Below are 26,865 nucleotides of genomic sequence, written 5' to 3' on the forward strand. Positions count from 1 at the left end.
TGTGCTGGGTCAGAGCTTCCCTCACAGAGCCACCTCCAGGGCTCCACTCCCACCCCTGCAAGCCCTGTGTTCACCATCCAGGAGCCTGCTCTGCCCTCCAGACCTGGCAAGTCGCCAAGGCCCAGGGCTTCCTGCAAGAGTGCTGGGAGCCTGGCTGTGCGCCCAGCCCCGCCAAGGCGGAAGCTCCAGGCCCAGTTCGTTCACTTTGAGATGTCAATAAACTCACGTGCATTTCCTTCAAACGCTCCCTCCAATGCCCCTTTCTTTCTCCCCTCCTACCCCACAGCAGTTTTAAGCTGCAGGGCCGCTGGCAGCATGGGAACTGGGAACCCAGAACAGGCACCGGCTAGCTCGGTGCTGCCTGCACGTCCGCCCCGGGCTGTGGCCACAGAGGAGGCCTGCCCTGCGTGGCAGCTAGACTTGGAGCCCTCGTGAGGCAGGAGGGAGTGGAGGATGCGGGGCAATGCAGAGACCTTCCTGGAAGGAGGGGAGGCTCTTCAGCTGTTGCTGCCATGCCCACTGCCTCCTTAATGCACAAAACAGTCACAGGGTAGATTTTTTTTACTATTGTCATAAGGGTAGAATGTCGAATAACAAAATAGTCGATAAATGAGGAGTAGATATAAATTCATCTGGACCCATATTTTCATCAGTTTTCCAATCTGCTGATTATTCTCTGTGGACAGTGAAACCCTTTCTCTCCTGTTTGGTAAGTTACTAGTGTGGCAGGTGCTGAGAAGTAGAGCCCAGTGTCAGGGCTATAAGAAAATTAAGTGAGAAGAACAATCCAAAAGTCTGATTTTCCTAGCAATTTTCTTAACTTCCAAATGGAAATATGCCCAGAGTAAAATTTTTTAGAGTTTAAAAAAAAAAGAAAAAATCACTTGCCATTGAGTAGATTTCATTCAACTCATGGCAACCCCATGTGTCAGAGTAGAACTGTGCTCCACATAGTTTTCAATGGCTGATTTTTCAGAAGGAGATTGCCAGGCCTTTCTTCTAGGGCACCTCTGGGTGGACTCGAACCACCAACCTTTCAGTTAGCAGCCAAGCACATTAACCTTTTACATCACCCAGGAACTCCAAATCACAGAAGATTTGTCCCTATTTGATGACAAATTTTCGTTAGAAAACAAACACACACACACAAAAAAAACAATGAACTCACCGGTGACCCGTTTGCAGGGACAAAGAATCTTCTGTAGAGAGCAAATCCCATATCTGATGCAACTAGAAGGAAAAACAACCTGAAGAATGTTTTTGATTGCTCTCTAATAACAGCTAATATTTATTGAGACTCACTCTGTGCCAGGTGCTGGTCCAACAGTTTTAACAATGTATTAACTCATTAATCCTCATAACAACTCCATGAAATAGGTACTATTGTTATTCCATTTTACAAATGTATTCATCTGACAAGTATTTATTGTTTTTTTATGTGCCAGGCACTATTCTAGGTGGTGGAGATAAAGCAATGAATAGATCAGACAAATAGCCTGGCCTAATGGAGCTAGCTGATGGTGTAGTTGAGGAAGGCAAAGAAATAAGTAAAACATACAGTATGTCAAATGGTGCAAAGTGCTATGGAGAAGATACAAAACTAGGACAGAGAATTGGGAATGCCAGGAGTAGGGCGTCATTTTTAACAGGATGATCCGGGAGGATCTCACTAAGAATAAGACATCTGCTGGAGATAAGCAAGAAAAACCCAAACCAAACCAGTTGCCATGGAGTGGATTCCAACTTTTCATTTTTCAGAGGCTGACTTTTCAGAAGTAAATCGCCAGGCCTTTCTTCCAGGCTGCCTCTAGGTGAACTCAAACCTCCAAATTTTGGGCTAGCAGCTGAGCGCATTAACTGTTTGCACCACCCAGGACCTCATATAAGGGAGCAAGCAATGCTGATATTTGAGGTAAGAGTCTTCCAGACAGAGGGAAGAGCAACTGCAAGGTACCTAAGGCAGGAGTGTACCCGGGGTGTTTGAAGAATACCAGAGCAGTTTCTCTGCCTAGATCAGTGGTTTTCAGAGCGTGATCACCCCAAGACCAGCAGCATCAGCATCACCTAGGAACTTAGAGATGAAAATTCTCAAGCCCCACCCCCAAACCTATTGAACCAGAAACTCTGAGGTGGGGTCAGCTTGTTTTAACAAGCCCTCCAGGTAATTCTGGACTGGAGTAAGGGGTGAAATGGTAGGTGATGAGATCAGACAGGTAGCGGGGACAGGTCATGTGGGGACCTTCTGGCCACTATAGGCATTTTGGCTTTTATTCTGCATAGAAGCCTTTGAAGGATTTTGAGCACAGGAGTAACATGATCTGACTTATGTTTTTAAAAAGATCATTCTGGCTGCTCTACAGGAACTAGACTCAAAGGGAGCAAGAATAGGAACAGGGAGACCAGCTAGGATATTATTGCATAAATCCAAATGAGGAATGAGGGTGGCAGCTTATATATAAACCAAGACACAGAGATTAAGTACTTGCCCTAGGCTACACAGCAGAGAGGCAAGGGCAGGATTTAAACTTTAAGTCATCTGGTTGCAAGGGCTAACCACTCTTCATATACCACAGTAACTGCCTCTAACTACTGCCAGGAGCACTGAAGACAGGCCATGAAAGGAAATGAGTCACATGTTCCAGTAGGATGGTGAGAGCCAGAATTTAGGCATTCAAAGAAGCCAGATCTGTGCTGCAAAAGGAGGTTCCGGGGTTCTTGGCCTAGAACTCTGTCCTATGCGTGCAGGCCCCTTGGAAACATCTCATGCAGCCATGACTTTCCACACCATCCCCCAATTCCCTCTGCTCTACTTAGTGAGCCACAGTATCCTAGTAGAGATAAGGACCTAGTCCTTGCCTTTGGGAAAACAGCATCAGTCCCATGTGCTCTGGCTACTTGACTTGTCAATATTGTATTGATGTTGAAGTCACTGGACAGAAAATGAGGTCGAGGAAGTATTCAATAGTAATTTAATTGTAAATGACTTACACAAAATGTTCAATAAATGTGGCTGTGCCATGTTTTAAAACATCGCCTGCATTTCCTGGTCCAGTGTACATAGCACACAAATGTAGGACTGTGAAAGGAGAAGGAAACCACGGCCAGAGAGCAGGGCTGCCTTACTGGAAGGATTACATGATTACATTGGTCTAGTCTAGCTGTTCTGCAGTAGGAGGACCTCTCTCAGAAACACTTTGTAACCATGAACACGTCAGTTCCTCTCTTACTTCTCTCTTATCTTGTCTCCCTCCTAAGGATCTCTGCCTGGCTCTTTCTGCTTCCTAGGAGAGCTTGCTTCTCAGTTGTTGCAGCCTCTAGACTGAGAAACAACCTCCCATCTCAAAAGAAGCCCTTATTCCAATGAACCAAATCATTTTCCTCCCTAAAAATCTGAGGCCCCCATTGCTTGGTTGAGCTTAAAGGTAGCAAGCTTCAATACATACCAAAATTATATAGTGAGTTTTAAACTTTTTTTCATAATAATGGATATTATTATATAATAAAAGGTATAAAGAAATGGATTTTTAAATTGTCCATTATCCCACCCCATTTTGGCATAGTTCCTTCCATCAGCCCTTTCCTATGTGTTTTTAAACATTACTCAGATATTACTATATATAAAATTTTCAACACAGCATTATAGGTAAGGCATTTTTTTCCTCAGATCAGTAAAAATGCTCTTTGGAAACATTAAAAAAAAAAAAGTCTCTTCTTTTATGACAGTTACCTTTATGCAGATTTTTTTAAAGAATGAAAATGTGAGATTTCCTACCTTTTTCCAAAGGGAAGCTCAGTTACTTAATTAGAAAATAACATCCAACAAATAATGCTTTGGTGAAAGAAGGTCCTTAAGGCTAATTGTCCTTCAGAATTAAGAACAATATTTACCATTTAAAAAAGAAAAAAAAAACTACATTTTTCCAAGGAAAAGTGGTTAAAATAAAAATATAATTGTATTTCTCAATTTGTTTTTTATTAACCTGGTGTGTATTGTAACTTTTCTCATTTTCAATAGGTAAACCAGGTCAAAGAACTTTTAGAAACGACATGTTCCAGGAAGTGGGGATGGTTCATGTTAGCATAGGCTAACTACTCTTTAAGGTGTTTATAGAATGTAATAAAAGCCTATCATTCGCTGATTTCATCACTTACCTCAAGAATGAAATATTACATAAACTATATTTGGAGATACCCTGTAATGAGAAAAGGGCTCCCCCCCCGCCCCCACTCCAATATTGACAATAAAGAAGGGTAGTAAATACATTTCCCCTTTAAGGGTTTGAGGCTTATTTTCATCATTACCTAAGAAAAGCAGATTGGCTGAAGACCCAGGTAACATGTGTAACAGTATTTTTTTTTTTTTTTTTTTTTGGTCAGAGTACTTGTGCCTTGGTCCTGGTTGTGACTTTCAGCAACTCAGGTGGCAGCTATGATCACACAACAACTCTCCCACCTCCCTTTTCTGCTGACAATTGTCCCTTACTTTTCTGACTTGTGGAGAAAAAAAGAATTGCATACAGTGTGATATAGTCTAAAAGCAAGTGAATTATTTTCTCTCGGAATGAAATATTGGTGTTTTACAGTTAAATTGTTCATAAACTAAATTTAGTCTCCTTCCTCAGAGGTAGTAGCTGCTCCTGTTCCCACAATGTGGATAATTGAACTCTGGATACCAATTAGCAGAATCATTTTTTGTCTTATCTTCTGGACAGGCGAAATCTTAGGCTTCATCACATGTCACCTGTGTCTCAGCATGTCATCTTTGTCACCAAGGCCATCCACAGTCTGACCCCAGGAGCTGCCCTTATCCCCACAGCCCTCTGGGTGGACAAGCTTCAGCTGGAGCAGGTAGGTGAGCACACTAAGCTAGCCCTGCCTTTGCTCTCCTTTTCTTCTGCCTTGGATTCAGCTAAAATTCCACGTTCTGTCCAGACTGAACACTCTTCTTAAACTCATTTAGCATGTCACTCTACCTGTAATTCTTGGAGATTTCAAAAGCCACATCAGTCATGTAGCCTGGCCTCTGAGTTCCTTGACCTCCTCTCCCTTGTCTTCAGTCCTCAGCCACCACTCCATGCTTTATCACATATCTTGTCATTACCAGTAATTGTACCATCTTCCAAAAATCTCACATTTCAAGGCCCCTAGTTTGTCTGCTCGTTGACTCCCTCTAGTACACCACATGTATCTCGATGCCACTGCAACCTGTGGCCCATTGAGCCCCCCACCTTTTCGTCTTCCCTCACCTCCCTCATGTTCTCACTTCTATCTATAATCATGGTCTATCCTTCTGTTTAGTCCCTTGCATACATTCACAGCTCCCATACTCTCCTCTCCATCATAAAAAAACCAAACCAATCGCCATCAAGCCAATCTGATTCGTGGCAACCCCATGTGTGTCAGAGTAGAACTGTGCTCCACAGGGTTTTCAATGACTGATTTTTTAGAAATAGATCACCAGGCCTTTCTTCCAAGGTGCCTCTGGGTGGACTCGTACCTCCAACCTTTCAGTTAGCAGCTGAGCACATTTACCATTTGCACAACCCAGTGACTCCATAATTCTCACCTATAAAACCCCAGCAAAAACAAAAAACCCATTGCCATTGAGTCGATTCCTACTCATAGCAACCCTGTAGGACAGAGTGAAGCTTCCCCACAGAGTTTCCAAGGCTGTGAATGTTTACAGAAGGAGACTGCCACATCTTTCTCCTGTGGAATGGCTGGTGGGAAAATCCCAACCCTAGTTAATCACACTCTCCACATATTCCATTCCTACACCCACACAGTTGAATGTGGCTAGAGATAAACACGCAATCATGCTTACTATCCTCACTTGAAATGTTACCACCAGCTTCAATCCTACTATATTTCCATCATTCATTCTCTTTTTCCACTCTCCTAGATGACTATTTCATACATTTTCTTCTCGTCAAATCTCCCCCATCTTACTCGTTACCAATTTCACTAAGAAACAGAAGCAATGAGAAGACGAATTCCATAAGCTCTTGTCACCATGTATTCTACGTCCTGTATCCATACCATACAATCTGCCTTCCCTCCTGATACTATGAATGACTTGAACAAGCTGTTTTGCTCCTGTCTAAGGCTAACCTCTTCTCTTGTGTGTAGGACCATCTCTCTCTCCCACTCAAGGACAGAGCTCCAGCAATTTTCTCCTATATCATCAGTTTTTATCCTCTCTATTGGATCACTGTCATTAGCATACAAGCAAACTAAATTTCTCCAATCTGAAAAAAAAAAAAAAGCAGAAACAACCCTCTTTTGACCCCCATATCATCCACTGCTTTTCTGGTCCCCTTTATAGTAAAACTCCTTTAAAACTTCCAAAGACTTGTGTCTGTCTGCTCTGTCCAATTCTACTCCTCCTAATCTCTCCTGAACTCACTTCTCCAAGACTGTCCTTGTCATGGTCACCAATGATAAGTTTTGAGGCTTCATCTTGGACCATCCTCAGCATAGTTGATCACTCCCTCCCTAAAAAACTTTCTTGACTTTGTGCCTAGGACACCATTGTCTATTGGTTTTTCTGCTACATAGCTGGCTGCTCCTTCTCAGTCTCTTTTGTAGGTACTTCCCCATCTTCCCCAACCTCTAAGTATTGGAGTACTCTAGGACTCAGTCCTCAATCCTCAGACCTTTTATCTTCTCTATTCTCATTGTCCAGGAGCTCTCATTCAGTCTCATGACTTTAGATACCATCTATAAGCTGACTATTCCCCATTATACATCTTACCCAGACCTCTCCCCTGAACTCACTGTTCAACATGTGACACCGTACCTACTCTTTATCTCCATATTGATCTCTAAGCATCACAGACTCAACCTATTCAAACTTTTGCTTTCCTCCCCAAAACTTTGTTCCTCTCCATCTAAAAAAAAAGGTAACTCTGTGTTTCCAGTTGCTCAGGCCAAAATTCTTAGTCACCCTTAACACCTCTCTTTCTTTCCCACACCACATCTCACCCTCATTTGTCACCACTACCACTAACACCCTGTACCAGGCAACTGTATCTTGCCTGAATTTTTGCAGTATCCTCCTGGCTAGTCTCCCTGCTTCCACTCTTGTTCACCACTACCACTACTACCGCCACACACAGGGGTTGGGCAAGTGTCATATCAGTCAATTTTATTTTTTGATTTCCTTTTTGTGGAAGTCTAATAACTCTTCATTAGCTGGATGAGGGAACATTTGGAGAAAGAAAGTCCCAGAACAAAGGCCCTGGAGATGGAAGTTTCAGCTCTTCTTATCAAATGGATTAGTTGGGTATTTACTTCTCCCTTCTCCTGTTCTATCTCCTGTGATAGATGTTTTAAACTGAATTTTTAAGAACTGGGGTTTTCTTGTGGAAGAGGATAGAAAGGCTTACAGGAGGCTCTTCTTGAGCCAGTGGCATGACTGTTAATTCCTGACCTCATATTCCTCTGCAGCTTAAAACCACCTCAGACCCCCAGGAGTCTGCCTGCAGCCCACCTCTAGATGAGCCTGAAGATGAAACCACTTCTCATGTTTTTTGGTGACAGCAAATGGTGATAATACTGGCATTGCATGACTGCCAGGGAGAACCACCATACTTTTTGACATTCTGGATTAGTGAGGGCCATCAGCAGGTAGGACTTCCACAGACTCTCTCTGATTTCAGGTTCATGGGAAACCATGGTTAATACATATGACTGGTCATTAAATTTCAGTTTAGCCCCTAGTCCCACCCTCTAACCTCCTTTCCCACCCAGCCATCACTGATGCTAAAACAAAGTGAATGGTTTAAGTTTTTTCTTTGAATATGAGTAAGATATGGACGAACCAATAAAATATGAATAAAAAAGTGAGAAATTTGCATTTAGACTTCTTATTCTTATAAAAGTTTACTTTTTTTTATAAAAGTTTCTCTTATTAAAGGATATTTAAAATGTAAACATTGGGAAAACTTGTCTTTTTTTTTTAACTTAAACTAGGAGTAATAGCAGTGAATTGGAAATCGGAATACCTGGTTTCTAGTCCCAATTCAACAGAAATTAGTTGACAAGCTTTTTACTTCATTTTTTTTTGATCTGAAAATTGAGAAATCAAGGAAGAAGACAGATTAAATCAGTGGTTTCCAAGCTTTATCAAATACTGGAACCCCTATAAATTCCTGTATATAAAATATAAGTGAAGCTATTGTGGTTGAAGTGGAAGGGGTGCCTAGAGCTCTATTCTCCTGGCTCCCCCCACTCCAGAAAGAAAAAATAGCAGCATATGTCCACGAAGTACCTCTAAGAGCCACCCATGATGGTCAATGAAAGCACTTCCATTTACACCTGTTTGCTTGGGGCTGTGGAACCAAAGATTCTTTCTGACTCCGTGCTAGCAGTCATCCTGCAGGTTAGCGTTTGGAAATGTGAAAAGGCTCGCTGAAGGCTGAACCTGTAAAACTGAAAGTGGCCATGAAACACACTTACTTATGAGGATGCTGATCAGTAGTCTGGCAATTCCAAAGGCAGGAATCATTTCTTGAAAATTCTAGCAAAGAGATAAATAGTAATAATAATAATAAGTTATTGGTTGGTAAATGAAACATCAGCTCCACTTCATCTGCTTTTTCGTTTTAAAGTTCGAAGTGTTAAATATTTGTTAAACAGAGCACTGGTGTAACTGCCCAGTTTTCAGGTGTATTTGGAAAGTTCAGAGTGCACTTTGGAGAACAGGTGAAACATGGTGTTTAATTTCATTATAAAAGCCAGATACAATTTTACTAGTCTGATACAATCTAAATATAAATAATACAAAATTAATGCTTCACGTGTCCATAAAAAAAAAAAAAAGCTGTGAAACTAAGCCTGATAAAATATTTCCAAGTGTTTTGGTTAGTACTTATTTGATCTTCCTTCAACCTCTTTCACAATAGTAGTTAGCAAAGACTTAATGAATATTTGAATATTACCCTAAATTTTTTTTCAAAAACTTTTAAAATGTTGGTCAAAAAACATCGTTTAAACTGAGTCCAGTACAAGGAGATGGTGCCCGGCTACCACCGCTGACTGCTCTGACAGGGATCACAATAGAGGGTCCCAGACAGAGCCGGAGAAAAATGTAGAACAAAATTCTAACTCAAAAAGAAAGGCCAGACTTGCTGGCCTGACAGAGACTGGAGAAACCATGAGAGTATGGCCCCCGGACACCCTTTCAGCTCAGTAATGAAGTCACTCCTGAGGTTCACCCTTCAGCCAAAGACTGAACAGGCCCATAAAACAAAACGATACTAAAGGGGCACACCAGCCCAGGGGCAAGGACTAGCAGGTAGGAGGGGACAGGAAAGCTGGTAATAGGGAACCCAAAGTTGAGAAAGGATAGTGTTGACATGTCGTGGGGTTGTTAATCAATGTCATAAAACAATATGTATACTAACTGTTTAATGAGAAACTAGTTTGTTCTGTAAACCTTCCTCTAAAGTACAATAAAAAATTAAAAATAAATAAAAAATATCTTAATAAAATAATTAACAAGCTTAAAAAGAAAAAAAATTTTTTGATTTTAACTTTGAAGAATCTCAGTCCAGCTTGCAATACCCCCATGTTTCACCAGAGAACTGTTGAGTCAGAAAAACATTTCTACTTCAACTGATTGGGTTACTTCTCCCTTCCCTTTCAATTTATTAACTCTCTTTCTAAGGAATAAAGATGCTAAAATAGCCATGTTTATTCTAAATCAATTATTTTCAAACTTTTATGACCATGACCCATGGTAAGAAATAATTTATATATCACCACACACATAAATCAAGCAGTAGTTACCTTATTATACATGATACACACTGTTTTGTTTTTTTTTTCTTTTACATTTTGGTCACAACCACCTAAACTGAGCTCACAACCACTAATAGGTTGCCCATGGGGTCATCATGGGTCAGGGGCCCACTGGAAGGCAGCTAACAACAACAATAGGTTGCAACCCATAGTTTGAAAGTCACTTTTCTAAGTAACTTCTATATTTGGAACAGTTTCTATACTTGCTTCATATTTTTCCTCCAGAAGTATTTTTAAAGTATACCTAACTGCTAGCTAAAGGGTTAAAACTAGTCAGGATTTTAGCCTGTTTCAAAAAATAGTTGGCACTCTCACTACTATCAGTGGAAGTGTAAAATTGTACAGAGCAATTTGGCAAATATCTATTAAAATTTAAAGTCTATCTGGTAAATCCATTTCTAGAAATTTGTCCTACAGGAAAAAAAAAAATCACACAAATGCGAAAAGATAAATGTGAAGAACAATTTTTGCAGCATTATTTGTAAATGTGAAGAGCTGGAATAACCCCAAATGTCTTTCAGTGAAGGACTGGTTAAATCAATGAGGCAGCTATATAGAGGAAGCTGGGGAGCAGCTGATAGATGGAGGTGCTCCTCCCTGTACTAATACGATTAGATGGTCAGGATACTCTGTTAGGATGCAGAACAGTATAAGGCCAGTCCCATTTTTGTAGTATTAGTAGGATTTTGAGTGCATAAAAAAAAGTATTCAAACCATTAACAGATACTATCTTGGGGACTTTGACTTTCTATTTCTTTAATTCAAAATTTTAGTTAATACTCATTACTTTTGAGTTCATAGGAGCCCTGGTGGTACAGGGGTTAGAGCGATTGACTGCTAACCAAAAGGTAGGCGGTTCGAAACCCCCAGTGGCTGTGCTGGGAGAAAGATGTGGCCATCAGCTTTTATAGAGATTTACAGCCTCGGAAACCCTATGGGGTTGCAATGAGTCGGAATCAACTCGATGGCAGTGGGCAGTGGGTATTTTTGAGATCAGAAGAAATAAAGATGAAATATGAAAGGAAAATTGAATGTTTGGTGGCCATACAATTCTCATAAAGAAGAGTGGTGCTCTTTCTTGAGTAAATATTGGTAAGTGAAGACTCTGTGAACCAAATACAGTCAATCCTCATTATTTGCGAATTCTGTATTTGTGAATTTGCCTGCTCACTAAAATTTGTGACCCCAAAATCAATCCTTGAGGTACTTTCGTGGCCATTCACAAACACGCACAAAGGGGTGAAAATTTTGTTTTGTCCAACATGCACATTCCCAGCTAGGGTCAAACAAGGTGACACCGCCTTCTTGTTTCAGCTCATTCTACAAATAAGTTCCTTTTCCAGTCTCACTTAGCATCACATTTTTTGGGTTTTTGTGCTTTTTCTTGGTGATTTCAGTGTTTAGAATGGCCCTACAGATAGTGTTGAAGTGCTCCCTAGTGTTCCTAAGCACACTAAGGTTGTGATGTGCCTTATGGCAAAAATACATATGTTAGATGAGCTTCATTCAGGCATGAGTTAGAGTGCCGTTGTTCGTGAGTTCAACGATAATCAATCAACAATATATATTAAATAAAGTGTCTTTAAACAGGAACACACATAAAACAAGGTTATGTATTGATCAGTTGATGAAAATGTTGTGACCAGAGGCTCATAGGAACCTAACTACTTCCTCTAGGAGTAATGGTTCAGAACTTGCTAACACAGTGTTCTGGTGACTTTATAAGAACATAAACCATTGCCATCAAGTCGATTCTGACTCATGGTAACCCCATATGTACAGAGTAGTACTGCTCCATAGGGTTTTCTTGGCTTTTATCTTTATGGAGCAGGTCACATGCTTTTCTTCCATGGTGCCAATGGGTGGATTCTAACCACCAACCTTTAGGATAGTAGGTGAGTGCAAACCATTTGTGCCACCTAGGGGCCTTTTATAGAACCTAACTACCACAAATAACGAGAATCGACTATACCAGTTACTGTTTAAAAAAAAACTTTTTTTTTTTTAACTACCACAAATAACGAGAATCGACTATACCAGTTACTGTTTAAAAAAAAACTATAGACTCCATTTCCCGAAGGACTTCTTACCACTAAAACATTCATAAAATAGCCTCCCATCAGAGCATAGACTCCTCCTGAAGCACCCACAAGATATTTGAGTGGATCAAAGATGGAACTGGCAAGGGAACCTAAAAGAATAAAACATAAAAGATCAAGCATAACTATAAGAATCATGAAAGATAAATATTTCTAATCTAGGGTAAGAGTTTCTGGTGTTTGGGCCATTTTCATATTAACAAGCAACAAATTCACTGTGTCCCTTCCATACCTTAGAAGTACAGCTAGGTGGGTTAGCTATTCCAATTTTTCTGAAACATTAAATGTTCCTTAGAAAGGCAGTGTACCAGTGATAAAGAGCACAGATTCTACAGCCAGACCTACCAGCTGTAGGACTTAAACAAGTTATTTAACCTCTCTGTGCTTCAGTTTCCCTACCCTACAAAATGGGAATATTAATAAAACTTACCACAATGAGTTGTTATAGGAAGAATACGAGTTGACATATGTATATTGCTTAGAATGATGCCTGATGCATCATATACTTGTTAGCTATTATTATTTAAGTATCCTACATGCTTAGAAAAAGTATCAAAACATCTGAGACATTCCAACATTTTATTATCTAAATTCATTTCATTCCTAAAGCAGCTCATAAATCATTTTTCAGATCATGATTGCATAATATTTTTATCATATATCTTAAACCAAAAGAGAAAAGCTCTTATCAGTGTTGAAAAATGTATGGCATGCCTATAATCACTTCCTCGTCCCACAACCATGGCAGATATAGCTAACCAACCATGGCTGCCTTTCTCATGAAGTCAGAATGTAGCCTCAGAATCCTTCTCAACATACATTCAGGCAAATTCACCAAGCAAGATGAAACCTATTTGCTAAGCTAATCTTACATTGCCTGGACCAAAACAAGGCTCTACCAGCCACGTTATGTAACCCTAAGATGGTCTCTCTATACTGCTTAGTTTTACTACTTGGTCTCTTGTGTTCGAGGCCCTCCTTCATTCCTTAACAAATATTAATTGAATACAGTCCTTACTTTGTACAAGAAAGACAAGGTGTCTGATCTTAGAGATCTTACAAATATATGAGTGAACAATGATCACAAAATGAAGACTATAACTGCTATGGCAAAAATATAAAAAGGAAATTACCATATTTTTTATCAGGAAGCACTTAGGAAGGAATGACTTTCTCTGCAGAGAGGGGAGGGGAGGCCTTACTCCTCTGAGAAGGAGATAGCATTTTGATTAAATTTTCAATCTTTAAGATTTGGACAAGGAAGAAACTATTCAGGACGGGGAACTGAAAAAGGAAAGACGTAGAGAAACAGAGGTATATGGATGACTGAAGATCAGTGGGAAGTAGTCCAGCAGAGTTAGAGCAAAACAAAACACAACAAAAAAACCCTTTGCCATCAAGTCAATTGCAACTCATAGCAAATCTACAGGACAGAGTAGAACTGCCCCATAGGGTTTCCAAGGAGCACCTGGTGGATTCGAAATCCCAGCCTCTTGGTTAGCAGCCAAGCTCTTAACAATTGTGCCACCAGGGCTCCTGGGTTAGAGCAGTGGTTCTCAAATGCTAACCTACAGACCAGGGGTGGGGTAATTGCATCCTAATCATGTAAGAAACTTATTTTAAAAATACAGATATAAACATCCACTTTTTTTTTATCCACTTCTGACCAAAATGGACAAACAAGGATGGGATTTACCATTCCACCTGAAGCAACCAAAGCACTGGATAAAATATATAAAACAATGGTTTTCAAGATACTAGGTATTAGACAAAAAAGGACAATGAAGCCCGAGAGGCAGAAAGTAGATGTGCAATTTCCCAGCCTTAAGTGAGATTACAGTGCACAAAGGGGCAACCCACGCAGAGCCCAGTAAACCTCTAGTTGATGAGATGGAGATGAGGGTCCAGACAGACCTAGGCTGCTAGAGTTTGCAGAACATAATACCAGAGAGGAGAGCACTACAAAGAGAACTCCAGAAAGGAGCACGTATGAAAATTACCCAAACTAGGAAAGAACCACCAAGAAGGAATAAAGGGAAGAGTACCTGTTACTCACACAGGGCCAGAAACTGTTACTTAACAGAGACTTTAAGTAACTTTCCAAACTGTAAAACTTTATAATTCATGGGGTATTGGGTAGCGTACACAGAAGGTCCTGCGCCAGTAATGGGGATCCTTACCACTAAACGTGGCTCTAAACAGTTTGACCTCGTAAGTCTTTCCAGAAAGCATCACACTGTTTTCAATTAACTGAGCCCCACAACAAATCTAAAAAATACCTACAGGTATACAAAAAATATCTACCATTTGACAAGGTAAAATGCATCCAATCAAAAACTATCCGACATGCAAAGAAGCAGGAAAATATGACCAAAATGGAAAGAAAAATCAATCAAATATAAAACCGACCCAGAACTGACAGAGGTGTTAGATTCAGCAGACAAGGGTTTTAAACAGTTATTACAACTGTATTTTATATGTTTAAAAAGCTAAATGGAGATATGTAACATATAAAACAGACCCTAATTGAACTTCTAAAGATGAAAATTCAATGTCTAAGATGAAAGAAAAAACTGATTGAGTTTAGTGGCAGATTAGACATTGCAGAAGAAAAAAACAACAAATTTGAAAACACAGCAATAGAAACTATCCAAATGAAACACGCACAAAGAAAAAGAATATTTGAAAAAATGAATGCAGTATCAGTGAGCTGAGGGAAATTTTCAAGCTGCCTAGTATTTTTTTTAGTAAATGCATAGTTGAAGTTGCCAAAGGAGAAGAGAAGTCACAGAAAAAATTTTGAAGAAATTATGGACAAATTTTTTTTTTCAAATTTGATGAAAACTATAAATGCACAGATCCAAGAATCTCAACAAACCTCAAGCACAAGAAACATGAAGAAAACGACAATGAAGGCACACAAAATCAAATTGCTCAAAACCAGTGAAAATCTTAAAAGCAGCCAGGATAAAAAGACATGTCTCCTAACAAGGAACATGATAACAGATTCCTTGTTGGAAACAATACAATTTTGAAAACAGTGGAGCAACAGCTTTAAAGTAGTAAAAGAAAAACACTGTCAACCTAGAATTCTATACCTAGTAAAGACATATTTCAAAAACAAAGGTGAAATAAAGACTTTTTCAGACATACAAAGGCTGAATGAATTAATTACCAGTAGATTTGCACATAAGAAATGTAAAAGAAAGTCCTTTGGGTAGAAGTAGAAAGAGCCCAGGTAGAATTATGGATTTACACAAAGAATGAAGAGCACTGGAAATGGTAAGAACATGGGCAAATAAACAAAAATTTTTTATTTAAATCCCTTTAAAAGACAAGTGACTGTTTAAACAAAGATAATAACAGTGTAGTGTGGGGTTTATAGTATACGTAAAACGTATGACAACACCAGCACAAAGGGAAGAAATGCAAGTATGACCAAACCAAAAAACCAATTGCCGTGGAGTCAATTCCGACTGATAGCAACCCTGTAGGACAGAGTAGAACTGCCTCATAAGAGTTTCCAAAGAGCACCTGGTGGATTTGAACTGCTGATCTTTTGGTTAGCCCATGGTAAGATTAGTATACTATATGTAAAGTGATCTTTGCTTTTTAACAAGCAAAGGTGTCACCTTAAAGATTAAGGTGCGTGCACCTGACCCAAGTCATGGTGTTTCAGTTGCCTCATATGCATGTGAAAGCTGGACGATGAATAAGGAAGACTGAAGAAGAACTGACCACTTTGAATTATGGTGTTGGCAAAGAATGTTGAGTATACCATGGGCTGCCAAAAGAACAAAGAAATCTGTCTTGGAAGAAGTACAACCCCAGAATGCTTCTTAGAAGCAAGGATGGAGAGATTATGTCTCATACTTTAGACATGTTATCAGGATGGATCAGTCCCTGGAGAAAGACATCATGCTTGGTAAAGTAAAGGGTCAGCAAAAAAAGAGGAAGACCCTCGATGAGATGGATTGACACAGTGGCTGCAACAATGGGCTCAAGCATAACAACAGTTGTGAGGACGGCACAGGACCGGGCAGTGTTTCATTCTATTGTACATGGGGTCGCTATGAGTCAGGACTGGCTGAACGGCACCTAACAACAACAGCAGCAACGTGTAAAGTGATATAATATCACCTAGAAGTAGAGTATAAGAAGTCGAAGGTGGATACTATACACCCTAAAGAAAACACTGAAATAACAAAACAGAGTTACAGCTAATAAGCCAACAAAGGACATAAAATAGGCTCATAAAAAATACACAATTCAAAAGAAAACAGAAAAGTGGGGGAAAGGGAAGACAGAACAGATTGGACAAACAGAAGACAAATGGCAAGATGATGGACTGAAACCTAACCATATCAATAATCTCATTAAAAGATCTAAGCACCCAACTTAAAATGCAGAGATTGTCAGATTGGATAAAAAAGCAAGACCCAACTACATGCTGCCTATAAAAAACATACTTAAATATAAAGGATAAAAAAAAAAAAAAGGATAGAAAAGATAGATAATGCTAACACTAATTAAAAGAAAGGTGGGGTGTCTACATTAATATTAGACAAAGCAGATTTCATAGCAAAGAATATCAGGAATAAAGAAGGTTATTTCATATTGATAAAGGAGTCAATTCATCAGAAAGACATACCCTAAATGTTTATGCATCTGTCTTAGTTACCTAGTGCTGCTGTAACAGAAATACCAGAAGTAGTAACAAACAGAAATTTATTTTCTCAAAGTTTAGGAAGCTAAAAGCCCAAATTCAGGGTGTCAGCTCTAAGGGGAGGCATTCCTCTCTGTCGGCTCTAAAGGAAGGTCCCTGTCTCTGCAGCTTCTATTCTTTGGCTCCTTGGGGATCTTCATGTGGTATGGCATCTATCTTCCCCACTTCTGCTTACCTTAATCTGCTCCTTTTAGATCTCAAAAGAGATTGACTCAGGACACACCTTATACTAATATCTTCTCATTAACGTAACAAAGAAAACCCATTCCCAAATGGGATTATAACCACAGGTAGAGGAGTTGGGATTTACAATACATATTTTTGGCGGACACAATTGAATCTCTAACAGCGACTGATAACAGAACTTCAAAATACACAAAGCAAAAACTGATAGAACCACTAGGTGAAACAGACAAATCCACAATTTAAGTTGGAGATTTCAAAATCCCTCTCTCAAGAATTTATAGAAAAAGGAAACAAAAAATCAGTAAGGATCTAGAAGACAAACAACATAATCAACCAAATACAACCCAACTGACATTTATACCACAGTCCACCACCAACAGCAGAACACACATTCTTTTTAAATGCACAGAGAACACTTATTACCATAGACCATATTCTGGACCATAAAACAAATCTTAGTAATTTAAAAGAATTCAAGTCATACAAAGTGTGTTCTCTAAACACAATGAAATTAAATTAGAAATCAGCAACAGAACATCTCTGGAAAATCCACAAACATTTGAAAACTGGAATAACATACCTCTAAATAACCCATGTGTCAAAGAAAAAATAAAAAGGGTAATTAGCAAGTATTTTGAAAGGAATAAAAACGAAAACATAACAAAATTTGAGGGATAATACAAAAGCAGTATCCTGGGGAGAAATTTATAGCATTAAATGCCTATATTAGAAAAAATGAAATTTCCCAAATCAGTGACCTCACCTACCACCTTAAGGAACTAGAACAGCAAATGAAACACCAAGTAGAAGAAAAAACCTGTTCTGTCTAGTTGATTCTGACTCATAGTGAACCTATAGGACAGAGTAGAACTGCCACATAGTGTTTCCAAGGAGTGGCTGGTGGATGCAAACTGCCAACCTTTTGTTTAGCAGCCGATCTCCTAACCACTGCGCCACCAGGGCTCCAAAGTAGAGGAGAGGAAATAATAAAACTCAGAGGAGAAACCAATGAAACAGAAAACAGAATAAAATCAAAGAAACCAAAAGATACTCATTGAGAAGATCAGTAAAGTTAATAAACCTCTAATCAAATGGAATAGAGGGGGAAAAAAGAAAATACAAATTACCAATATCAGGAATGAGAAAAGTAATATCATTAAATATTCTACAGATATTAAAAGGATAATAGGGGAATATTATGAATGAGAGCCAAGAAAAACAAAAACATTTGTTCACATAAAGACTTGTACACAAATGTTCATAGCAGCTTTACCCGTAATAGCTCCAAACTGGAAACAATGCAGATTTCCATCCACAGAAAAAAAAAAAAAGGAGATGGATAAACAGATCGTGGTATATCCTCACAATGAAATACTACTCGGCTATAAAAAGCGAGGAAATATTGACATGCACAATAACATGGATAAAGCTCACAATAATTATGCTGAGTGAAAGAAGCCAGACAAAAAAGAGTAAATACTCTTATGATTGTATAAAATTCTGGAAAAAACAAACTAATGTATAATGACAGCATATCAGTGGTTGCCTTGCGGGGCGTGAAGGAGGCAGAGGCAGAAAGAGATGGGATGAAAGGATTACGAAGAGGCCCAAGGAGATCTGGGGGGTGATGGACATGTTCATTACCTTCATTGTGGTGATAGTTTCACAGTTACAGACACATGCCACAACTTAACAAGTTGTACACTTTAAATGTGTGCACTTTATCACATGTCGGTAATACCTCACTAAACAAATAGAAGGGAGCCCTGATGATGCAGTGTTTAAGCACTCAGCTGCCAACCAAAAAGTGGGCAGTTCGAACCCACCAGCTATTCCACAGAAGAAAGATGTGGCAGTCTGCTTCTGTAAAGATTACAGCCTTGGAAACCCTATGGAACAGTTCTACCCTGTCCTATAGGGTCGCTGTGAGTCAGAATTGACTCTACGGCAATGGGGTTTTTTTTTAATTTAAACAAACAGAAAAGCAAAAGCAAAAAAAAAAAAATACAGATCCCAGGGCCATATCTCCAGAGATTTGATTCAGTAGGTCTGGGGGTGATATGGATAGCTTTATTTGTAACAAGTTCTCCAGGTGATTCTGGGGACCCTGGAACCCCAGACTTTTTTTTTTAATAATTTTTATTGTGCTTTAAGTGAAAGTTTACAAATCAAGTCTCTCACATATAAACTTATATACACCTTACTACATACTCCTATTTACTCTCCCCCTAATGAGTCAGCCCACTCCCTCCTTCCAGTCTCTCCTTTCCTTTCCTCTCCGTTTTGCCAGTTTCTAACCCTCTCTACCCTCCCATCTTCCTTCCAGACAGGAGATGCCAACAGTCTTAACTGTCCACCTGATACAAGTAGCTCACTCATCAGCATCTCTCTCCAACCCATTGTCCAGTCCAATCCATGTCTGATGAGTTGTCTTCAGGAATGGTTCCTGTCCTGGGCCAACAGAAAGTTTGGGGACCATGGCCGCCGGGATTCTTCTAGTCTCAGTCAGACCATTAAGTCTGGTCTTTTTATGAGAATTTGGGGTCTGCATCCCACTGCTCTCCTGCTCCCTCAGGGGTTCTCTGTTGTGCTCCCTGTCAGGGCAGTCATCGGTTGTGGCCGGGCACCATCTAGTTCTTCTGGTCTCAGGATGATGCAAGTCTGTAGGAACCCCAAACTTTAATGTCACCTGTGGATAGTGTTGAATGCGGTTTCTGATTAGTAGGGTGTGGAACCTGACATTCTGCATTTTAACAAGCTCCCAGGTGATACCAAAACTGCTGATCCATGAACCACACTCTGAGGAGCAAGTAGGGAAACTAGAATTATATTACTTATGCAGGAATCTAGGGGGAAAAAAAAAAAGAGAGGGATTGGGGCCAGATGGAGGAGGATAATGAAGCATTCTTGAATGTTTCAACTTTCTTTTGGCCATTGTAAATGTTTTAGGAAGGGTATAATATCATCTAATCTGTGTTTGAGGAAGGTAACTCAGGCAAAGGTGTGAAGGATACACTGGAATGGCAAAGAAACACCTGCTAGGAGGCTACTGCAAAAATAGGCAGAGGATGTGAACAGGTTATTCACGTTCTCCCTTCTCTGCTCCTCTGAAACTAGGGCAAGACTGAGCCCACAGGTTCAAATCAAGTTGCAGGGGAAACAGGTGTAGATGCGGGAGCCAGGTATACCCTGACCTTTGCAAAAGACTCCCATAGATGGGAGAAATCAGCGTGTGCAGGAACAGAAGGAGAAGGTGGGAAGACAGAATCCAAAGGTGTAGGAGGTGAGTGAAATGTGGGACTACGTCACCAAGCCTTGCTGATTCTCTTTAACATGGTTCCTGACTGCTGCTTTCTCTCCATCCCCACAGCCACTGCCACCCTGCCAGATTGCAACCCTCTGCTCTCAGACGCTGGCAAGTTTTTGATCAGTAAAAAAAAAAACTGAGCACCCATTACAATACATATATATTCACTTTTTATAAATTATACAGATATATACTGCTATGCTAATATATTTTAAACACAAAAATAGAATTTAAAAAGGATGAGACATTGATTAAACAATATTTTTAAATTATTTTTTATTTCATTAATGGTATAAAAATCTATAAGTAGTGTCATTAAATAAGCTTCAATATTTTTTAAAATCTGGTTGAATATGCTTACATTGAAATGCAAATGTGTCATTCTAAGGTTAATTAATTTCTATAGAAATGTGCTCTAAATTGGCAGCCACTGGCAAAAAATAAAGATGTGTATAAAAAGCAAGACCCAACTACATGCTGTCTATAAATATATAGGCTAAAAATAAAAGAACCTAAAAGACACACGGATGAAATGGAAGACTTAAACATCATTAGCTGTAATTCCTCCAATTTTGCAACATTTCTTGTAATTTGGCTATTAATTTCCACCTCCCCTACTGTTAATTGTGTTTTTTTTCTTTCAAACCAATCAGATAGTATCACAATAAATGAAATTAAAACCCACTAAAGTTCTGAACCACCACTTATCTGCCAGTATGTCGTACTGTCGTGGCTTGTTGCTGTTATGCTGGAAGGTATGGTGTTTAAAATACCAGCAGGGTCATACATGGTGGACAGGTTTCAGTGGAGCCACCAGACTAAAACAGACGAGGAAGAAGGACCTGGCAGTATACTTCGGAAAGAATTGGCCAGTGAAAACCTTATCAGTACCAGCAGAACATTGTCTGATATAGTGCTGGAAGATGAGCCCCTCAGGTTGGAAGGCACTCAAAATAAGGATAGGGTACTATCCATATGCCTACAAGGGAGACCACTTAATACGACTATTATTCAAATTTACACACTAACCACTAAGGCCAAAGATGAAGAAACTGAAGGTTTTTACCAACTTCTGCAGTCTGAAATTGTATGCAATCAAGACACATTGATAATCAAGATATTGATTACTGGTGATTGTATATGTGAATGTGAAAGTTGGAAACAAAGAAAAACAATCAGTAGTTGGAAAATATGGCCTTGGTGATAGAAATGATGCCAGAGATTGCATGATAGAATTTTGCAAGACCGATGACTTCTTCATTCCAAATACCTTTTTTCAACAATGTAAATGAAGACTATACACATGGACCTCGCCAGAGAGAATACACAGGAATCAAATCGACTATATCTGTGGAAAGAGACAGTGGAGAAGCTCAATATCATCAGCCAGAACAAGGCCAGGAACCAACTGTGGGACAGACCATCAATTGATTATAGCAAATCCAAGCTAAAGCCAGAATACAACCTTGAATATATTCCACCTGAATTTAGAGACCATCTCAAGAATACATTTGATGCATCGAACACTAATGACCGAAGACCAGATGAGTTCTGGAACGACATCAAGGTCACCATATATGAAGAAAGTAAAAGGTCACTTAAAAGACAGGAAAGAAAGAAAAGACGAAAACGGATGTGAGAAGAGACTCTGCAACTTGCTCTAGAACATAGAGTAGCTAAAGCAAACGGAAGAAATTATGAAGTAAAAGAACTGAACTGAAGATTTCTAAGGGTGGCTCGAGAAGACAAAGTGAAGTTTTATAACGAAATGTGCAAAGACCTAGAATTAGAAAACCAAAAGGGAAGAACACACTGTATTTGTCAAGCTGAAAGAATTCAAGCCTTGAGTTGCAATATTGAAGGATTCTACAGGAAAAATATTGCACAACGCAGGAAGCATCAAAAGAAGATGGATGGAATACAGAATCACTGTACCAAAAAGAATTAGTTGATGTTCAACCATTTCAGGAGGTAGCATATGATCAAGAACTGATTATACTAAAGGTTGAAGTCCGGTCTGCATTGAAGGCGTTTTAGCAAAAAACAAGGCTCCAGGAATTAATGGAATACCAATTGAGATGTTTCAACAAACAGATGCAATACTGGAGGTGCTCAATGTCTATGCCAAGAAATGTGGAAGACAGCCATCTGGCCAACTGACTGGACGAGATCCGTATTTGTATCCGTTTCAGAGAAAAGTAATCCAAAAGGATGCAGAAATTATCGAACAATATCATTAATATCCACACAAGTAAAATTTTGTTGAAGATCATTCAAAAGCAGCTGCAGCAGTCCATCAACAGGGAACTGCCAGAAATTCAAGCAGGATTCAGAAGAGGATGTGGAACGAGGGATATGATTGCTGATGTCAGATGGATTATGGCTGAAAGCAGAGAATATCAGAAAGATGTTTACCTGTGTTTTATTGACTGTCTTAGTTATCTGGCGGTGCTATAACAGAAATACCACAAGTGGATGGCTTTAACAAAGAGAAGTTTATTCTCTCACAGTGTAGTAGGTTACAAGTCCAAATTCAGGGTTTCAGCTCCAGGGGAAGGCTTTCTTTCTCTGTCAGCTCTGGAGAAAGATTCCTTGTCCTCAATCTTCCACTGGTCGAGGAGCTTCTCAGGCACAGGGACCCCATGTCCAAAGGATGCGCTGTGCTCCTGGTGCTGCTTTCTTGCTGGTACGAGGTCCCCCTGTCTCTCTGCTTGCTTCTATCTTTTATATCTCAAGAGATTGCCTCAAGACACAATACAATCCTGTAGATTGAGTCCTACCTCACTAACACAACTGCCGCCCATCCTCCCTCATTAACATCATAGAGACAGAATTTACAACATATAGGAATATCACACAATACTGGAATCATGGCCCAGCCCAACTGATACACATTTTGGGGGAGACATAATTCAATCCATGACATTGACTAAGCAAAGACATTCGACAGTATGCATCATAAATTATGGATAGCATTCCAAAGAATAGGAATTCCAGAACACTTAATTGTGCTCATGAGGAAACTATACACAGAACAAGAGGCAGCTGTTCAAACAGAACAAGGGGATACTACATGGTTTAAAATCAGGAAAGGCATGTGTCGGGTTATATCCTTTCATCATACTTATTCAGTCTTTATGATGAGCAAATAATCTGAGAAGCTGGACTATATGAGGAAGAGCACATCATCAGAATTGGAGGAAGGCTCATTAACAACCTGCGGCATGTAGGTGACACAACCTTGCTTGCTGAAAGTGAAAAGGACTTGAAGCACTTACTGATGAAGATCAAAGACTACAGCCTTCAGTATGGATTACACTATAAACATAAAGAAAACAAAAATCCTCACAACTGAACCAATAAGCAATATCATGATAAATGGAGAAAAGATTAAAGTTGTTAAGGATTTCGTTTTACTTGGATCCACAATCAACACCCATGGAAGCAGCAGTCAAGAAATCAAAGAATGCATTGCATTGGCAAATCTGCTATAAAAGACCTCTTTAAAGTCTTAAAAAGCGAAGATGTTACCTTGAGGACTAAGGTGTGCCTGACCCAAACCATGGCATTTTCAATTGCTTCATATGCATGGGAAAGTTGGAAAATGAATTAGGAGGACGGAAGAAGAATTGATGCCTTTGAATTATGGTGTTGGTGAAGAATATTGAATATACCATGGATTGCCAAAAGAATGAATAAATCTGTCTTGGAAGAGGTACAACCAGAATGCTCCTTAAAAGCAAGGGTAGTGAGACTTCATCTCATGTACTTTGGACATGTTATTAGGAGGGACCATTCCCTGGAGAAGGACATCATTCTTCATAAAGTAGACGGTCAGCAAAAGAGAAGAAGACCCTCAACGAGATGAATTGACACAGTGGCTGCAACAATGGTCCCAAACATAACAATTGTGAGGATGGCACAGGACTGAGCAATGTTTCATTCTGTTAAAGGGTCGCTATGAGTTGAAACAGACTCAACAGCACCTAACGACAACAAAAACTCTTCACTGAGAAACTTGAAAACAAATTAGAAAATTGGTTCCCAGTTTTTTAAGTGTGAAGTGTAACATACTACATCATTTCAGCAGAAAAATCAGATAATGATGGAACTATTTCCAATTACCAATTCAAAATGCCCTTACCATACTACGGGTATTTTTGGAAAAGCTGTTACTTTCACACTCATGGAGAGAAAAATGTCACCCTGTCTTCGAAGGGATATATATATTTTTTTAAGCAACATCTGTTACATAGCATACTACTGAAAGCCTTTTGTTATCACAGAAAAAAGTCAGCAAATTAGACATTCATCTTTTTATAAAAGAAAAAAGCATAACTAAGTCACCTGGAGCCCTGGTGGCACAGTGGTTAAAGCACTCGGCCGCCAAGCAAAAGGTCAGTGATTGGAATCCACCAGCAGCTGCGCAGGAGGGAGATGTGGCAATCTGCTTCCATTAAAGACTACAGCCTTGGAAACTATGTGGCAGTTCTACTGTGTCCTATAGGGTTGCTATCAATTAGAATCAACTTGATGGCAACGGGTTTGGTTTTTGGTTAATGTAAGTCACAACTCTTCTAACTAATTTACCATGAAATAATTAGCAAATCTCTGGGAGGTACAGAAGATTTTCATTCATGACCTCCTAATTCTAGACTTCCTTTCACTCCTTGTAAAGATTCCCACATTTACTTAACCAGGACATAAAGACTGCAATGTGTTCTACTACGTGACAGGGAACAAGCTAGTGAGGACTTTCAGTTCCTGCGTGCTGTAGAGCTCACGCCTGGCCCAGGGAAAGTGCATACGCTTCTGTGATACATAAAGACCAAAGAGAGATCTCTGTCAACCTGTGTATTCCATGTTAGTTGTGCTTGATTATGTGCTTATTTTTTAGATTATGAATAAATAGATAATGAACATCTACACGAAAACCTACAGCTAATATTAAACTTAATGGTGAAAGACTAAATTCTTTCCTCTTAAGACTGGAACAAGGCAAAGATGTCTGCTGTCACCACTCTTATTCAACATAGTGCCAGAAACCCTAGTCAGCACAAGAATGCAAGAAAGAGAAAACGAGGTCTACTGATTAGAAAGGAAAAAATAAAACTGTCCCTATTTGTAGGTGACATGGTGATTTGTAGACAATGCAGAAAACCCCAAGGAGTCTACCAAAAATATCCTAGAACTAATAAGTGAGTTCAGCAAGGTCTCAGAATATAAGATGAACATATAAAAATCAATTGCATTTCTATTTACTAGCAATGAATATATGGACACTGAAATTAAAAATACAGTACTATTTACAATCATTCAAAAAAAACTTAAGTGTAAATCTAATAACACATGTATAGGACTTACATATTGAAAACTACAAAATGCTGATTAAAGAAATCAAAGATCTGAATAAATGGAGAGACATACAGTATTCCAATAAATGGAAGATTCAACATAAAAAGTGTATATTGAGTTCAATTGTGCTCAAACAATGCAATTTCTATCAAAATTTCAGCATGAGTTTTTGTAGATATAGACAAAAATTATTCTAAAATTTATATAGAAAGGCAAAGGAACTAGAATAGCTAAAAACAATTTTGAAACACAGGAATAAAGAGGAATGAATCACTCTACCCAATTTCAAGACTTATTAGATAGCTACAGTAATCAAGTCTGTGTGGGTAAGGGGATAGACACGTAGCTCAATGGAACAGAAAAGAGAACCCAGAGACAGCCCCACTCAGCTATGACCAACTGATTTTAGACAAAAATACAAAAGTAATCAAAGAAGTATAGTCTTTTCAATAAATAGTGCTGGAGTAATTGAATATCCATGAGCATAAAAAGAAAACCAAAAAACCTTAACCTCCCACTTTATACAAAAATTAAGTCAAAATGAAAAAAAAAAAAAAAAACTCACAATGGATCACAGGTTTAAATGTAAAACGTACCATTATAACGTTTTTAGAAGACAACATAGGAGAAAATCTTCAGACTCTAGAGCTCAGTAAAGAGTTCTTAGACATGACACCAAAAGCACGATCCATAAAAGGAAAAATTGATAAATTGGACTGCATCAAAATTTGAAACCTTTGTTCTGTGAAAGACCCTGTTAAGAGGATGAAAAGACAAGCTAAAGACTGGGAGAAAATATCTACACACCACATATTCAGTAAAGGACTAGTATCTAGAATATATAAAGAACTCTCAAAACTCAACTGTAAAGTAAACAATTCAATTAGAAATGAACAAAAGACACAACAGGCATCTCACAGAAGAGAATATACAGATGGCAAACGAGCACAGAAAAAAGATGTTCAACATCATTAGCCATTAGCGAAACACAAATTAAAACCACAGTGAGATATCAAGATATCACTACACACTTATCAGAATGGCTAACATAAAAAATAATGACAACACCAAAGTCTGGTGAGAATACAGAGAAACTGGATCACTCAGACATTGCTGATAGGAATGTAAAATGGAAAACAATTCGGCAGTTTCTTAAAAAAAATAAACATGCAGCTACCGTATGATGCAGCAATTGTGCTCTTGGGTATTTATCCCAAAGAAATGAAAGCTTATGTTCACGCAAAAACCCATACACAAATTTTTGTAGCAACTTTATTCATCAGAGGCAAAAACTGGAAACAATCCAGATACCCTTCAATGGGTGAATGGTTAAACAAACCATGGTACATCCACACTACGGACTACTACTCAGCAATAAAAAGGAACGA

The 26,865-nt window shown here is 39.0% G+C and overlaps 1 protein-coding gene and 1 long non-coding RNA gene across 2 annotated transcripts in view; one reads left to right on the top strand and one right to left on the bottom strand.

The window, feature by feature from the left end:
• The window catches only part of LOC104846355 (uncharacterized), a 31,373-nt gene extending 23,517 nt beyond the window's left edge, over window positions 1-7,856 (top strand). The window contains exons 2-3 of the long non-coding RNA XR_010321373.1: window positions 4,713-4,848; window positions 7,450-7,856. This is a non-coding gene — a long non-coding RNA (uncharacterized LOC104846355). The remainder of the gene's footprint in view (window positions 1-4,712; window positions 4,849-7,449) is intronic.
• The window catches only part of RHBDL2 (rhomboid like 2), a 39,809-nt gene that overhangs the window by 3,483 nt on the left and 9,461 nt on the right, over window positions 1-26,865 (bottom strand). The window contains exons 4-6 of the mRNA XM_003415513.4: window positions 11,895-11,995; window positions 8,461-8,521; window positions 1,169-1,230 (exon numbers count right to left, since the gene is read on the bottom strand). Of these exons, the coding sequence (XP_003415561.1) occupies window positions 1,169-1,230; window positions 8,461-8,521; window positions 11,895-11,995 (224 nt within the window). The remainder of the gene's footprint in view (window positions 1-1,168; window positions 1,231-8,460; window positions 8,522-11,894; window positions 11,996-26,865) is intronic.

Source organism: Loxodonta africana, chromosome 3 (assembly GCF_030014295.1).
Source record: "Loxodonta africana isolate mLoxAfr1 chromosome 3, mLoxAfr1.hap2, whole genome shotgun sequence".
NCBI classification, from domain to species: domain Eukaryota; kingdom Metazoa; phylum Chordata; class Mammalia; order Proboscidea; family Elephantidae; genus Loxodonta; species Loxodonta africana.